This window comes from Canis lupus, chromosome 24 (genome assembly GCF_003254725.2).
Source record: "Canis lupus dingo isolate Sandy chromosome 24, ASM325472v2, whole genome shotgun sequence".
NCBI lineage: Eukaryota > Metazoa > Chordata > Mammalia > Carnivora > Canidae > Canis > Canis lupus.
The window spans coordinates 24341517-24356287 of record NC_064266.1 but is presented as its reverse complement, the minus strand read 5'-3'; the positions used below and the strand labels follow the sequence as shown (position 1 = coordinate 24356287).

Below are 14771 nucleotides of genomic sequence, written 5' to 3'. Positions count from 1 at the left end.
AAATCATTTAACAGCCTGTCTCATCTTCTTAAACACTGCTTATGTCAAATACTCATTACACAGAAACTCACGGTGTCTCCTGGTGACCTGCTAGCTATACGCCATCCCCTTAACCTGTCTTCAGGGTTTCTTGTGATTCGCCATCATTTGATTATCTTTTCTGCCTGCAGAGCTTTTCCTTCAGTCTCTGCCCATCCACATTCTACTGACTCCCCCTGAAACTCTCTCTAACCACTCCAGATTGACATTTGTGTCTTACTTTGCCAGTATGATGGTACCTTTCTTGAGTATGAGGATCTTGGGGCATCCTCCAGTAGCCTTCTCAGGGTCCAGCACAGAGCACAGGAAATGCTTCTTGATCTGATCAAACAAGTAGTTTTGTTGCAATGCAAGAGGCTCCAGGGGAGAGTAGAAAGAAAAAACTTGATGGGTATTGAGATAGCTATGCTAAATATAAGGGTAAAACATATTCTGAATAATATATTCTTTTTTTAAAAAAAGATTTTATTTATTCATTTGAGAGAAAGAGCGTATGTGTGCACAGTGGCAGCAGGGCCGGGGGCTGGCGGGAGGGAAGGCAGAGGGAGAGAGGGAGAAGCAGACCTCCCGCAGGGAGCCTGACTGGAGGGCTGGATCCCAGGACCTGGAAATCATGACCTGAGCTGAAAGCAGATGCTTAACCATCTGAGCCACCCAGAAACCCCTAAATAATATTTTCTTGATAAATTTTCCTCTGCTATCCCCTTGACTCTTTCTTATCTGGCACGGTGGTGGAGAGCAGAGTGATAGAGATGAAGGCAGGAGGCTTTCCAGTCTCCCTCCCTCCCAGTTCCCAGATACTCTTCACTGGCATAAAGTGTTTACTCAGTGCCTGCTATGTGCTGGGTACTGTGCTAGGGATACAGATGGGACCATGTGACCTGTCCAGGAATATGCAGTAAAGCTTCCATCACATGTTCTTGCTTCTGTCTCTTAGCAGCTTCTCCTACCTTTACATCAGGGCTTGTCAGCATTTAGCAATAGCCGACTCCCATCCTATCCCCTCATCAGAACACCATACACAGCACTGGGCAGTTCTCATTTTAGGAGTCTTGAACAACAGGATTTGGGCAGTAGCACTAAAATTAGTATCTAACATTCTGAATATTTTATTTTGCCCTTTTCCCCTTCTTAGAATATAAGCTCTAGGAGTTCAAGTATTGTGTCTCTCTCCCTTTTTTTTTTTTTAAGATTTTATTTTTAAGTAATCGACACCCAATGTGGGGCTCTAACTCACAACCCCAAGATCAGGAGTCGCACGCTCTACAACTCAGCCAGCCAGGCACCCCTGAATTGGCTCTTGTTTATTGCTAGAACAGTGTTTGGTGGATGGTTAATACTGAATATACATCTGTAGATGAAAGCACAATTGAATTTTTCCCCCTCCAGGTCCAGCAGCATTATTTATTTTATGGCTCTGTTAAGGATTGTTTTATTCATTTATTCATTTAGGGAACATTTTTGTCCCTCACCATGTGCTAATCTCCAAATCCTTTTGGTAGAAGGTATATTAGAGAGAAATGATCTTACAGGGCTTACAGTCACTAGCCTATGGCAAAAAGAGAAATGAAGTCGAATCTTTCCTAGATTAGGTTCTACACTACATAGATGAACCAGTAAGATTTGAGTTCACCTGTTTTGTTTGTTTGTTTGTTTTGTTGTATTTTCACTGCAGACTTTCCTAGGGAGGCTGGCCCAGCACAGTACCGAGTATGATGGCAGGAAGGTGCGGGAAACTAGGCAGCCCCCAGGGTCTGAAAGGAGGAATGGAGCCTGGCAGCCTGGCACCTCTGCTCAGGTGGAGAAATGGGTTGGGTTTGTAACTTGCTTTCTAACGCAGAATCACAGTGGTTGAGAGCCCTTGGACAGCAAAGCCAGACTAGGCTCAGACCCCATGCCAGCTGTGTGACCTTGGGTAAGGTCCATAGTGTCTGTGCTTCCATTTTTTCTCTGTAGAAAGGGATGCCTATTGTATGTACCTCATCTTACAGTAGTATGGGGGTTTAAATGAGTTATCACATGTGAGACTCTTTTATTACTAGGTATTTGTATCTGGCATGATAATTAAAATAGAAAAAAAAAAGGCAGTTTTCATAGTTTATTTTTTTTTTGAAAGATTGATTTTTTTAAAAAATTTTTTTATTTATTTATGATAGTCACAGAGAGAGAGAGAGGCAGAGACACAGGCAGAGGGAGAAGCAGGTTCCATGCACTGGGAGCCCGACGCGGGATTCGATCCCGGGTCTCCAGGATCGCGCCCTGGGCCAAAGACAGGCGCTAAACCGCTGCACCACCCAGGGATCCCTTCATAGTTTAGATGGCAAAACTGAATCTCAGAGATTTGTCTTCCAGAGTCACAGTGTGAGGAAATGGAGCTACTTGGGCCTAGAGTTTACTTAAATTTCAAAGCATTTCTAACGTCCAAGTGGAACTTGAATACAGATCGCCAGAGAAAGCAGCTCTTTAATAGATACAGCATCCCAACTGAGATTTTTTTTTTTTAAGATTTTATTCATTCATTCATGAGAGACGCAGAGGGAGAAGCAGGCTCCATGCAGGGAGCCTGATGTCAGACTCGATCCTGGAACTCTGGGATCATACCCTGAGCCGAAGGCAGATGCTCAACTGCTGAGCCACCCAGGTGTCCCATCAACTGAGGTTTTCTTTTTCCTTTAGGCAAAATGTTTATACTGTTCATCTCACCATTGGCCTTCTCATTACTTGAGCAGGAGCCCTTCTACCAGAATCCAAGCTCAGCCATTTGCAGGATACTTCTACAGCATTCTTTCAGAGGAATGGCACTTGTCTTGAGTCTTGAGACAAAAGAATATTGGACTAGGACTCAGATGACATTGTTCTGTGAACATCACCATCTATGAGTGGAGTGACAATGGGTGACTCCCCTTTCTGAGCTTTTGTTTGCTCATCTCCAGAGGAGGGACCAGCCTGTTTCTCAGGTTACCACAGGGACAGTATTTGGAAAATTGTATGAATCTGAGCAGTGAGCAGTAAGGAGACAGTGGTGAAAAACAAGCATTGTCTTTGGGGATGTAGACTTTGGCCTGACCTCCTCTGCCCAGCGGGAGTCACAGTTAACATATGTGATCCAGTTACTTAGGGTAGCCCATCTCTTTTGCTCCTCGCTACTGCAGAGAAAGAGAAGACAGGACTGTTTAGTAGAAGGGCTAGGAACCTCAAGATTGGGAAGGGGGTAGATTTTGGATCCTCAGAGAATGTTGTTTTCCAGGCAGCATGATGTGTCTGTCTGGGAACTGCTGAGTGAGAAAGGACAGTGTTGCTTCCAGGTCTTCTGGGATGTTTAGATCTTTGGCATCCAGGACAAGGGATAGTGCCTAGGCTCCATTAGCAAAGTACTTACTAGCATGTTAATTATCCATTTTCATCTGTTTTGCTTAGATGTCTGTGCACTTGAGATGGCCAGTACTGGTGGGGAACAAGCATCCTGTAAGTTTTCCACTGTCCCCAGTCTGCTTAAATTTAATTTAAAAAATCAATTAAAAAAGTAATGTTGTGCCTGCAGCTTTCTTGTACTCAGAAGTCCAGAAGCGAGATCCAGGGTATATTTGGGAGCCTGCAAGTATCTCTGGAAACCTAAGGTGTGTCAGCATCTTGCTGACAGTGATCAGACCTCATAACTGCAGGTAGAGTGCAGAGGACCCAGATGAGTGATATCCACTAATGTGTAGTGAATAGATTGCTGGGATAGAGGGTCAGGCTCGTAGGCCCTGGTGTTCTGTACTCCTGCTCCACTGGAGACGCCTGCCGGGCTCAAGCTAAGTACACATCTTGCTCATATTACATCTTGTTCAAGTAGGATTTTCCATTACTGCAACACAGGAGACATTGAGGGCACTGTGGTTGCTAAAACCCTATAAGATTGGTTGTCTGCCCTGAGTGTGACCAAGGTCAGAAAGTCATCAGCTTATGATTACATATTAACTGTTGCATTCTTTTTTCAGCTAGCATTCAGTGAGGTCTGATTATGTGTGAGTCACAGCCTCCTCCCCTTACACCTAATAATCAAACCCTGTCAATCCTGTTGTAGACATTTCTCTTGAAAGCCTTCCTTTCTCTTTATTCCTCTTTCCACTTATGTTAATTCAGTTCCTTACCAACTCTCACCTGGGCCATTGGTGCAGCCTCCTCTGGTACTCCTACCTCTGGCTTTTCCCCCTACTTTGTGGTCTGTACTCTATACTTCTCGAATTAATTTTTGGAAATAAATCTGTCCATGCAACTTCTCTGTGCTTAGACCTTCTCATGCATTCAGGGCCATTTCTAATCAAACACATACTGCCTTTCTAGTTTGGCCTCTGCTTCTTCCCATTCATGGCCTCTCTGTTACAAATTTTCCTCTGAAAATGCAGTATTTGTTTACCTCTCTATGGCTTTGCACATACTGTTCTTTCAGTCTGAGAGGTAGTAATCCCTGTTCACCCTTTAATATCTAATATAATAAATGTTGCTTTATCTCTGAAGCCTTTCATGCCCCAGACTCACTACTGCCATTTTTTTTTTTTATAGTGTGCTAGGTGTTTCATTTGTGTGTGGTGTGTCTTTCACATGAGATCACAGACTTCCTCAGGATAGCTACTGGGTTTCATTCGTCCTTTATGTCCACTGCATGCTATAATGCCTTATATCTAGTAGGCACTCAGTAGATGCTTAGTGAAAGGTACAAGACGATGTAGAATTCCACACTTGGACAGCTTGTGGTCTGCAAGGAACATAAGTTACTTCATGATACTACTGCTCAGAACGGGATAAATATTGTAAGAGAGGCTTTAATGTATACACATGGTTAAGTCACAGATTGAAATTCTTGTTTGAGAAAAATTATTTATAATTGAGATTTTCTTTTTTTGTTGTTGTGGTAAAATATACATGATTATTATCATTTTAACCCTTAACAAGAGTACCATTTGGTGGCATTAAATGCATTCACAATGTTATGTAACCAGCATCACTATGTATACCAATTTTTTCATCATCCCCAACAAAAACTGCCTCATTTCCACTCCCCAAGTCCTGTAGGCCTCCTTGCCTATCCTGGTACCTCACAGAAGGGGAAATCATATAATATTTGTCCTTCTCTATCTGACTTAATTTCATTATGTATAATGTTTTCAAGGTATATGCATATTGTAGCATATATCAGTTTCATTCCTTATTATGGCTGAATATTATTCCATTTCATGTAGATACCACATTTTGTTTATCCATTCATCTGTTGATGAATGCTTAAGCTTTTCCCACATTTGGCTATTGCGAATACTGCTGTTATGAACGTTGCTGTACAAGTATCTGTTCCAGTCTCAGCTTTCAACTCTTTTGGGTATCTACTCAGGAATGGAATTACTAGGTCATATAGTAGTTCTGTGTTTAACTTTGTGAGAAATCACCAAACTGTTTCTCACAATGCTGTGCTATTTTACATTCCTACCAGTATTGCTTGAGAATTCCAGTTTTTCTGCATCCTCGCTAACACAATTTTCCTTTTCCTTTTTTTTTTTTTTTTAAGTTATAGCCATCCTAATAGGTGTGAATGGAATTATCTTTTGCTTATTATACTTCAGGTGATTGCCTTGCTGATTGGTTCTACCTTGATTATTGGTCATTAATGACCACTAATAAATAAAACTTTTCACTTTCCAAATCTTGTCTTCGGTAACAGAAAACCAAAGCCTAATCAAGACTTTTGTGCACTGGCACTTGTTAGCAGAGCATAAGCCCTTTGTTAAACTTGGAGGTGTAAGCAAAAGGGCACTTCTTAGAAAGTTTCTTAGTTATTCTTCTGTATCGCTTGTTATAGAACAGACAAGGATCAGAGGTCTGTTAATGTTTAACCTGTTGACTTTAGAGAGTTAGTTGAATATTATCTCTTTAGAATGATCAGTGAGAGAGGAAAAACTGAGTTGTCCACTTTGTGTTTTCTTACCCTGACAGTCATGAAGTTCTTGCTTTGTTCAGTCAGAAGCTCTCCTTCTTCTTCTTTTTTTTAAGATTTTATTTATTTATTCATGAGAGACACAGAGAGAGGCAGAGACTTAGGCAAGAGGGAGAAGCAGGCTCCCTGTGGGGACTGTGATGTAGGACTTGATCCCAGGAACCTAGGATCATGACCTGAGCCAAAGGCAGATGCTGAGCCACCCAGGTGTCCCGTGAAAGCTCTCCTTCTTACTTCAGACTTCTGTTAAAGTATTTTAACTTCAGGTCTAGAACACTAGCAGATGGTAGTCATGGAAATAGAGATGGTCTTGAATATTTCAGTGGAAGACACTGCTTTGAGAGAGGTGTGGGGTTTCAGAGACTATGTGAGGACACACTGAAAGGACAGGAGTGGGCCTCTTTGGTCTATAGTCGTGTTTGGAAACCATGAAAATGACAGCATCATGTACACAGACCTGCTCACATGTACACAGACCTGCTCAACCCCTCCTCAAATCCTTGTACTCAAGGGAGCTTTTCAGAAATTTGTCAAAGTGGATGGATATCACAATACAAGAGGTAATTATGATAGGAAATACTATATTGAGTCATTCTACAGACATGTGCTGAGCAATGCACCATCTTTGCCCTCAAGGAGCTCACAGTCTGGGGGGGGGGCAAATTATAAACAGATTATTAAAATAGCACAGTATGCCTTCTTGGTGGAAATTAATTAAAATCCATGTGAAGGAAAAAGCAACAAACTTTGGGGAACTTGAAAGACTTCACAGAAAATGAAGTGATGTATCTTCTGTAAGATGAGGACAATAACATCCCCCTTTTAGGATTATTGTGAAGATTAAAGGGATAATACATAAAGCTTTTAATACAGTTGCTGGCACATGGGAGGCATTCAACAAATGTTAGCTAATGTTGTTATTATATTATTATGGAGAGGTTTTATTGAATCGATGAATGACAGTATATCCATTGATTGCACTCAACAGAGACAGACTTCAGCTAACTTAAGAAAGGCATTTATTGGAGAGTAACTAGTGGTCACAGAATGGAAAGGAGAGTTTGACAACAGGCCTCAGGAAGCTTAGGAATCTCAGTATCTGTAACAGGAACTTTGTATAGTCTCTTTGGGATGATCCAACTTTAGCCACCTTTTATCTTTGGATATCTCTGCTCAGAAGCAAGAGTCAGATTAGATTAGCTGGGATTCTCTGCTGATTTCTATGATGAGGGACTAGGTTTCCATGGTCAGCAGTCTGCCAACTCATATGAAGTTAGGGAGGAGTAGGTCCTGGCCCTAAGGAAGGGATGCAGAGAGTGAGTGATAGTCACCTCAGGCAGTATCAGAGTAATTCCAAAATCTGCTGATCTGTTGAGACTGATGATGAAAACAACCAGGCCAACTCATGGTACAGCCTCTGGACATTTCCTTTTGTCCAGAATCTTGAATGCCCCAGCTCATGACCAATGGCAACCCAGTATGACCATACCTATCTGACATTCATCACTGAAATATCTCTGGTTTCTCCATGTTTCTTCTTAAGTATGGTAGACTTAAGACTACAAAGACTACAAAGACTCTTAACTATTACAATTATAGAGGGAAAAAAAAAACGTTTTGACCTTTGTATATGGAATTTCTTTTCATATGTCCACATTAAAATTTTCTCATTTATCAGCTCATGACCAGAGATTTGCTCTGGGGCTATATTATTACTATATAAATTGTCAAACCCTTCCTTCATCCGATTACTTATTGTTTTTTTTGGCTTATGCATGCTACTGTGCTTTGACCTTTTGGGATCTCATCTTGTTTCTAGAATAACTTTTCAACAATTCATAGTCATTTCCATTTTATTCTTGTTTTTCAAAGTATTGGAATTAGCAGTTTTATTTTTATTTTTTTGCTTACGTGATTCTTCCATTTCTGATATGACGCATCAGAAGCAGAAAGGTGTGACATTTTAGAGAAGACACTAGATTTAGGGGTCAGCTGTCTGAGATAAAAGTCATAGCACTGTCACAAGCAGGGTGTGACTTTGGGGCAAGTCCTTGAACATTTTTGAACTTCTGTTTTCTTGTTTATAGAATCGGGACAGAAGTAGCAGCTAGGTTGTGAGCTCCTAGAAGGGCAAGGTTATGGTCGTGAGGTACACATAAGATTGTATATGTGAGAAAAAAAAAAAGATTGTATATGTGAACACATAAATCAAATGTGATGTATGCTTATTGTTACTATCACCACTATTGTAATTATTATCAGTTAAGATTTTTTTTTTTTTTTTTTATCAGTTAAGATTTTCAGGGGAAACTCCCCGCCCCCCGCCCCCCGCCCCCCGCCGAAATGTTTCTCTTAGGACTTTGTGCTCTAAGTGCTATTGTTAAAATAGTGACTCTTTCAAGCCTGTGTTAGCCCCTTTGACTGCAGTACACACGAGTCTTGCCATCTGGGATGTTATAAAAAACTTCAGAAATCAAAGTAGATTATAGCTATTATCTTCCTCTTATCTGGATGTCCTGACATAGAAGAAATAAATTGTTGTGATAGTTTGATCTTCCCGGGACCATAATGTCCCTCATCAGCTCTTTTCAAGGTGATTTCAGACTTACTGATGTGTTTGAATGCCTTGTCAAGTGGGTAAATGATCTTAATTTTCAAGGACAGATGTCTCTTGCTTTGCTCTTTTCCAAGCCTGAGGAAAAGGCTCCTGTACTCTGCAGCCATTCAGAAATTAAAATTGGTGGTTCTGTAGGAATGCCTGCCAAACCATGTACCTCATTTTTCAAGACATGATCAGGCTGCGCAAATCTTGAATATGTAGATTCTAAGCTGCAAGACTAGGATTTTTTTAAAAAAATATTTTATTTATTTATTCATGAGAGACACAGAGAGAGAGAGGCAGAGACACAGGCAGAGGGAGAAGCAGGCTCCATGCAGGGAGCCTGACATGGGACTCGATCCCGGGTTTCCAGGATCACGCCCTGGGCTGAAGGCGGCGCTAAACCACTGAGCCACCCAGGCTGCCCAAGACTAGGATTTTTAAAGTAAGTAAATAAATATTTTTAAAAAGGCATTTCAGTGTAGCAAGCTTCCCTATCCATTAAAAGTTTGAAATGATTTATTAAAATAAGATGTAAGAATTGTCTCATGTTTTGTTTAGGTTGGCTTTTCATCACAGCTGAAATATGCTTTACTCAGATTCACATGATTTTCTCTTTTTAACAAGATTTTATTCATTCATTCATTCATTCATTCATTCATTCATTCGAGACACACAGAAACAGACATAGGCAGAGGGAGAAGCAGGCTCCCTCCAGGGAGCCTGATGCAGGATTTGGTCCTAGGACCCTGGGATCATAGCCTGAGCCGAAGGCAGACACTCAACCACTGAGCCACCTAGGTGCCCCTCACATGATTTTCTAAAGAAGAAAGAAGAAATTGAAACTGTCCATCTTTTCATGTTTTATTATTTTTCCTTTTCTTCTTGGTATTAATTACAGTTTTCTCTGGATCTACCACACACACACACACACACACACACACACACACACGATTTTATTTTGTTGGGATGCCTGGGTGGCTCAGCCAGTTAAGCATCTGCCTTTGGCTCAGGTCATGATCTCAGGGTCCTGGGATCAAGCCCTACATCAGGCTCCCCACTCAGTGGGCAGTCTGCTTCTTTCTCTCCTTCTGCTTCTCCCCCTGACATGCTCCTCCACTCATGCTCTCTCTCTCTCTCTCTCTCTCTCAAATAAAATCTAAAAAAAAAAGAATTTTATTTTATAGTGTTTTGTGATCATTGCTAAGAGGTCCTCAGTAGATCTGTTAGTCTTCATACAAGTAAGTGAATTGCATGCACCCATGTGTATTTAGTCTCTCCATGTCCTCCTCTCTGTCTCCTCTCACCTGTTTCTGTGTGTTTCACATAATATTGCACAGTGAGCTCATTTCTAACATTAAATTTAATAGACTGGCTGATGTTCAATGCACATTAGCCTATTGCCATGCAGTCACTGTAGCTCATGGTGCAAAGCGTCGCTGATGGCGTTTCTGACTGCTAGAAAGACCTGACCTGCGATCTTTTGCACTGTTACCCTTATGATGAATTTCATGTATTCCTTATGCTTTTTAGTCAGCAGCTCTAGCCACCCTTTATCATTCATTGATTCCAAGAAATTCTTTTTTATTTAAGATTTTATTTTTAAGTAATCTCTATACCTAAAATGGCGCTCAAATTTACAACCCTAAGATCAAGAGTTGCATGCTCCATTGACTGAGCTAGCCAGGCTCCCCCATTCCAACAAATTCTTATTAGCTTGCTACTGTTAATAGCTTTGCCTCAAGGCAGTAGCTGTAAAACTTATTCTTACCTTCATGTGCACCTGTTCTTGTGTTGTCCCCACCAACCTTCTTTCATTTTGTCCTCCTATGCCACAATCACACCCTTTCTCCCACTAGTTTTCTCAGGAGTGGGGCTTAGCTATACTAGCAATGTCTAATATGTATTAGTAACTGGCCACTGATGACCCATCTGGTGACCCATCTCTAGCCACCATTGCAATTGGGAATCTCCAAGTTGTGTTTACCCAAGACTATATTAGCTATTCTTAGCCCTGCCTCTATAAAGAATCTCAGTTGTAGGTACATGAACAGGTGGCTATATTATTTTTTGTTTGTTCTAATGTAGATAGGCATTGGAGTCAGACTGCTCTATATTCTAATCTTGACCCACTATTTCCTAGCTTCCCAAATATCAGTTTCCTCTTCTCCAAAATGGGGATAGTAACAGTACCTATCTCACAGAGTCATTGCGAAGGATTAAGTGAGGTCACATGCATGAAGCTCTTAGCATAGTTCTTGGAACAGGGTAAACAGTGAGTTCTGGCACCTCTTTCTGGACTTGAATCACTTTTGTGGCACTTTAGACTGGGGAGAGGGGAGGCTTTGCAGAAGGTATAATTTATAAGCTATGTCTTAGAGGATAAAAAGGAGTTAGCATCCCAGTGGATAAAGAAGGGGGAAGGATTCCCAGCAGCAGTATGCTTAAGAACTATAAGAGAGCAAGGCCTGTTTGTGGAAATTGCATATAGTTTATCCTGACTGAAGGGAGAGCTAAAAGTGGGGAGGTGGGAGGAGGTGAGGCAGGAAAGATGATCAAGAACAGATCACAGAGGGATCCCTGGGTGGCGCAGCGGTTTGGCGCCTGCCTTTGGCCCAGGGCGCGATCCTGGAGGCCCGGGATCGAATCCCACGTCGGGCTTCCGGTGCATGGAGCCTGCTTCTCCCTCTGCCTGTGTCTCTGCCTCTCTCTCTCTCTCTCACTGTGTGCCTATCATAAATAAATAAAAAATTAAAAAAAAAAAATTAAAAAAAAAAAAAAAAAAAAAAAAAAAGAACAGATCACAGAGAACCATGTAGAGCTCCTGGAGGAGTTTAAACTTGATCCTCCATCACTCCCTCCATCTGCATAATCTGGTTCCTCTGTTAAGCAGTCACATAAACTTCTTTAAGAGCAGCAATAGCTAAAAGGGGCAAGAGGGCAGCGAATTAGCCTCAAACGAACTGCATCTCTTTAAAGCTAATATTCCTCCTCGAGAATACTATATTAATTAAACATATGCCTTGCAAGATTCATTATTGTTTTACTTGTGTTCCCTGTTGGTTGTCTCATTCATTAATTGGCTGATTAGTAACCCTGAACTCTTGTATCTCACCACCCCCTTTTTGGCATTCCCTTTTTAATATACTATGCTGTTCCTCCTGGGACGTAAACTCCAGGACCCGTCCCTGGCCTGCTCGTGTTTGTTTTCTTTGCCCCTTGTGCCTGCCTCTGCTATAACATTTGTAGTATGTGTTAAGTAATCCTTAAGGTAACATTTTTATTATGTCATAAAAAGTGCATGGCAAATATATTATAACTCATGGACTTTGTTTAAAAATGAACGGATAATTTATTGAGTGTGTTACATGAGCCTTGCTCCCCTCCCCATTTCAGCTGAGACTTGCTGCTCATTTAGCCTAGCCTCCTATTGAGTGCTCCCACCCTGTGACATGCTGGGAAAGCAGACCCATGGTTGGCTAGAAATGACATCATAGTTTATGTACTCAATAAAAATTTAATTAAGTCATTACAGGAATTGCAGTCATCATTTAACCCTCTGATTTCTTCTGTTTAGTTTATTATTAAACATTCAGTAATACCAGTCACCAAATCCTGATGGCTTATAAAATAACTGCATGAATTTTAATAGCTTAAATAAATGGGAAAATATGAGTAACTGATATAAAAGGAACCTTTTCCTTGTGGTGGTGCTGTATGTATGGGTTTTTATGAAAAGCAAAGCATTATAGAAAGGATAAGAGTTTACTAAGAGAACAGCCCAACACTATCTGGGAAGAGTTTTTCATTTGGTTTGTCCATCTGTGTTTCCATCATGGGCAGGGTGCTCCATACAGAACCATCTGGCAGCAGGGCACAGAACCTGTATGCCAACAAACAAAAGCTTAAATGAGGGAATAAAATCCCAACAGAGGTTCACCAGAGGGAGTATCGAGCTTCCTTTGACTGCTGGGCTGTTTAGAAGGGCCCATTGGGGCAAGTCCAGTAGTTCAGGAAGCTGTTCTCACTCACCCTCACCTGTTGCCTGCATATCATGTGTCTGCACTGATCGAGCTTCCACCCTCTTCCAGGAACGGCCTTTTTCATGATCTAATGCAGCCTGGGTGATGATATCTGAAAGCCATTCCTAGCTGTGGCTGCTTGCCATCCTTCAGCTAGAGGGAAGAGGGAGAGGCAGCTTACAGGTCACTAGAGTTAGAATATAGGACCAGAGGTAGTGGAGCCTTGCTAATAGGGAATTCTAGCCCTGCTCTCCATTCTTCCTGGGTCATAGGCAGCCAGAATGTAGGTGCATCTCAAGAGGAAAAAGTGTGTTTGTATGTAACTGAACCTTGCTGGAAACTGAGTTTTGCATATTACCATGTTGCTGATCTCTGGAAATGCCCCTACAGATGGTGAAGTAGGTAAAGCACTTGTCTGGAAATCACAGTCTAATCCTGGCTCTGACAGTAGCTTTCTGTGTGACCTCAAGACAAGTCCCTACCCCTTTTTGGGTCTTAGTTCACCAATTTCTTGGAGGCATTGAGCTAGGTGATCTCTGATGACCCTTCCAGGTTTAAGGTTTACTGGTTAGATACAATACATAAACTAGCTCTGCTTAGCAGATTCAGTGAATGTTTGCACCTGAGATGCTGTTGCCTTTGTGTTTGACACCTCTGACGTCTGCTTGTGGCTCTGATTCTTCTTGCAAGATTAGGAGAATAACTTGTATGGGAGTAGGGAGAGCCCCAAAATGAGTATCAACATTTTGGGTTGTAGTCCTATCCTCCCACTTCAAAAGGAATGAACTCTAACTCTGGCTTGTTTCTTGACTCTGCCTTTCACCTCAACCCATTCTGGAAGATGATGCAATAAGACATTAGGCAGTACATATTTTTGAAATTTTAGAAACATGCAAGGTACTCAAAGCAGCAAAAAAGAGGAAACAAACAAAAGGGTGTCATTGGACAGAACACACTCTGTGTGACACTCAGGCCCTTGTAAGGATTCAGCCATCAGCATGCCAGTCTTAAACCCTGCTCTGGGCCAGGCCCTGGACTAGATGTTGGGGGTGCCAAGATTAATCAGACAGAGTTCCTTATGACCTTTGAGTAGCTCACAGACTAGTGAGAGAGACAGGTACATAAATATCTCTAAACCACATTGTATATCCAGGAGGAGGAATGTGGATAGAGCTCTAGGAACATAAAGGCTGGAGGTCTGATTTGGCCTGGACTGATAGTAGAGGGAAAGGTCATGGATTGTATTACCAGCTATATCTACTCTCACATTTTCCAGTTTGAGCTGTGCCATTCTCCTCCTCCTCCTCTCTTCCTCCTCCTCCTCCTCCTTCTCCTCCTCCTCCTCCTCTTCCTCCTCCTTCTCCTCTTCCTCCTCCTTCTTCTCCTTCTCCTTCTTCTCCTTCTCCTTCTCCTCCTTCTTCTTCCTTCTTTCATCATCATCTTCTTCTTCTTCTTCTTCTTTCTTCTTTCTTCTTTCTTCTTTCTTCTTGTTTCTTCTTCGAAAATTATACCTATTAGAACTGGTTTTAGTTTTCTATAAGTGCAGAGCACTTTACAGTTTACTGGGGCTTTCAGCATACGTTGTTGAATTAATGAATGAATATATGCTAATTCATTTGCTGTTTAAACCAGCAAATGCCCTGTGTGTAGAGCATTTGAAATGCAAGGAAATAGAGAGGTTTGACTTGCCCGAGATGGCATCCTCTGTATACAGCAGAATTAGAACTTGAACCCAGGTTGTCTGACCAAACCCAGGTCCTTCTAGTACTCCTTTCTGCTCTACTTTCCAGATCAGTTATGAACCATGGAATTAAATCACTCCTTTGATTTATGATCCAAAGTTAAATCATCCTCCTGGAGGTAGGAATATGATGGAACATAAGGCACATGAACTTTGGACTCAGATGACTTGGATGCTAATCTCAGCTTTATCACTAATTTGCTGTGGGACTAGGGCCAGTCCCTTCACCTACCTGAGGCTCAGTTTTCTATGTATGTAAAAATGTGACTCTGGCACACCTACCCTCTGAATTCCAGTCACAGTTAGAGGAGATGATATCCATAAAGCACGTGGCCCAGAACCAGGTGCTTATTAGTAAATGGAGGAGATGACAGTGGGCATGGTTATGGTCAGGGTTGTTAA

General features: G+C 41.6%; 1 protein-coding gene across 9 annotated transcripts in view; it reads left to right on the top strand.

Annotated features, from left to right (window-relative positions):
- LOC112673865 (ubiquinol-cytochrome-c reductase complex assembly factor 1) overlaps nt 1–14771 on the top strand; it is a 97151-nt gene that overhangs the window by 71000 nt on the left and 11380 nt on the right. For 2 of the 9 annotated variants that reach the window (XM_025469835.2, XM_025469833.3), the window contains 2 exons: nt 1715–1837; nt 3457–3504. The exons of 4 other annotated variants lie outside the window; for them this stretch is intronic. In XM_025469835.2, coding sequence (XP_025325620.1) covers nt 1715–1837; nt 3457–3504 — 171 coding nt within the window. The remainder of the gene's footprint in view (nt 1–1714; nt 1838–3456; nt 3505–14771) is intronic. 3 more of the 9 variants (XM_049100561.1, XM_025469836.3, XM_025469834.3) reach the window with 2 other exon arrangements.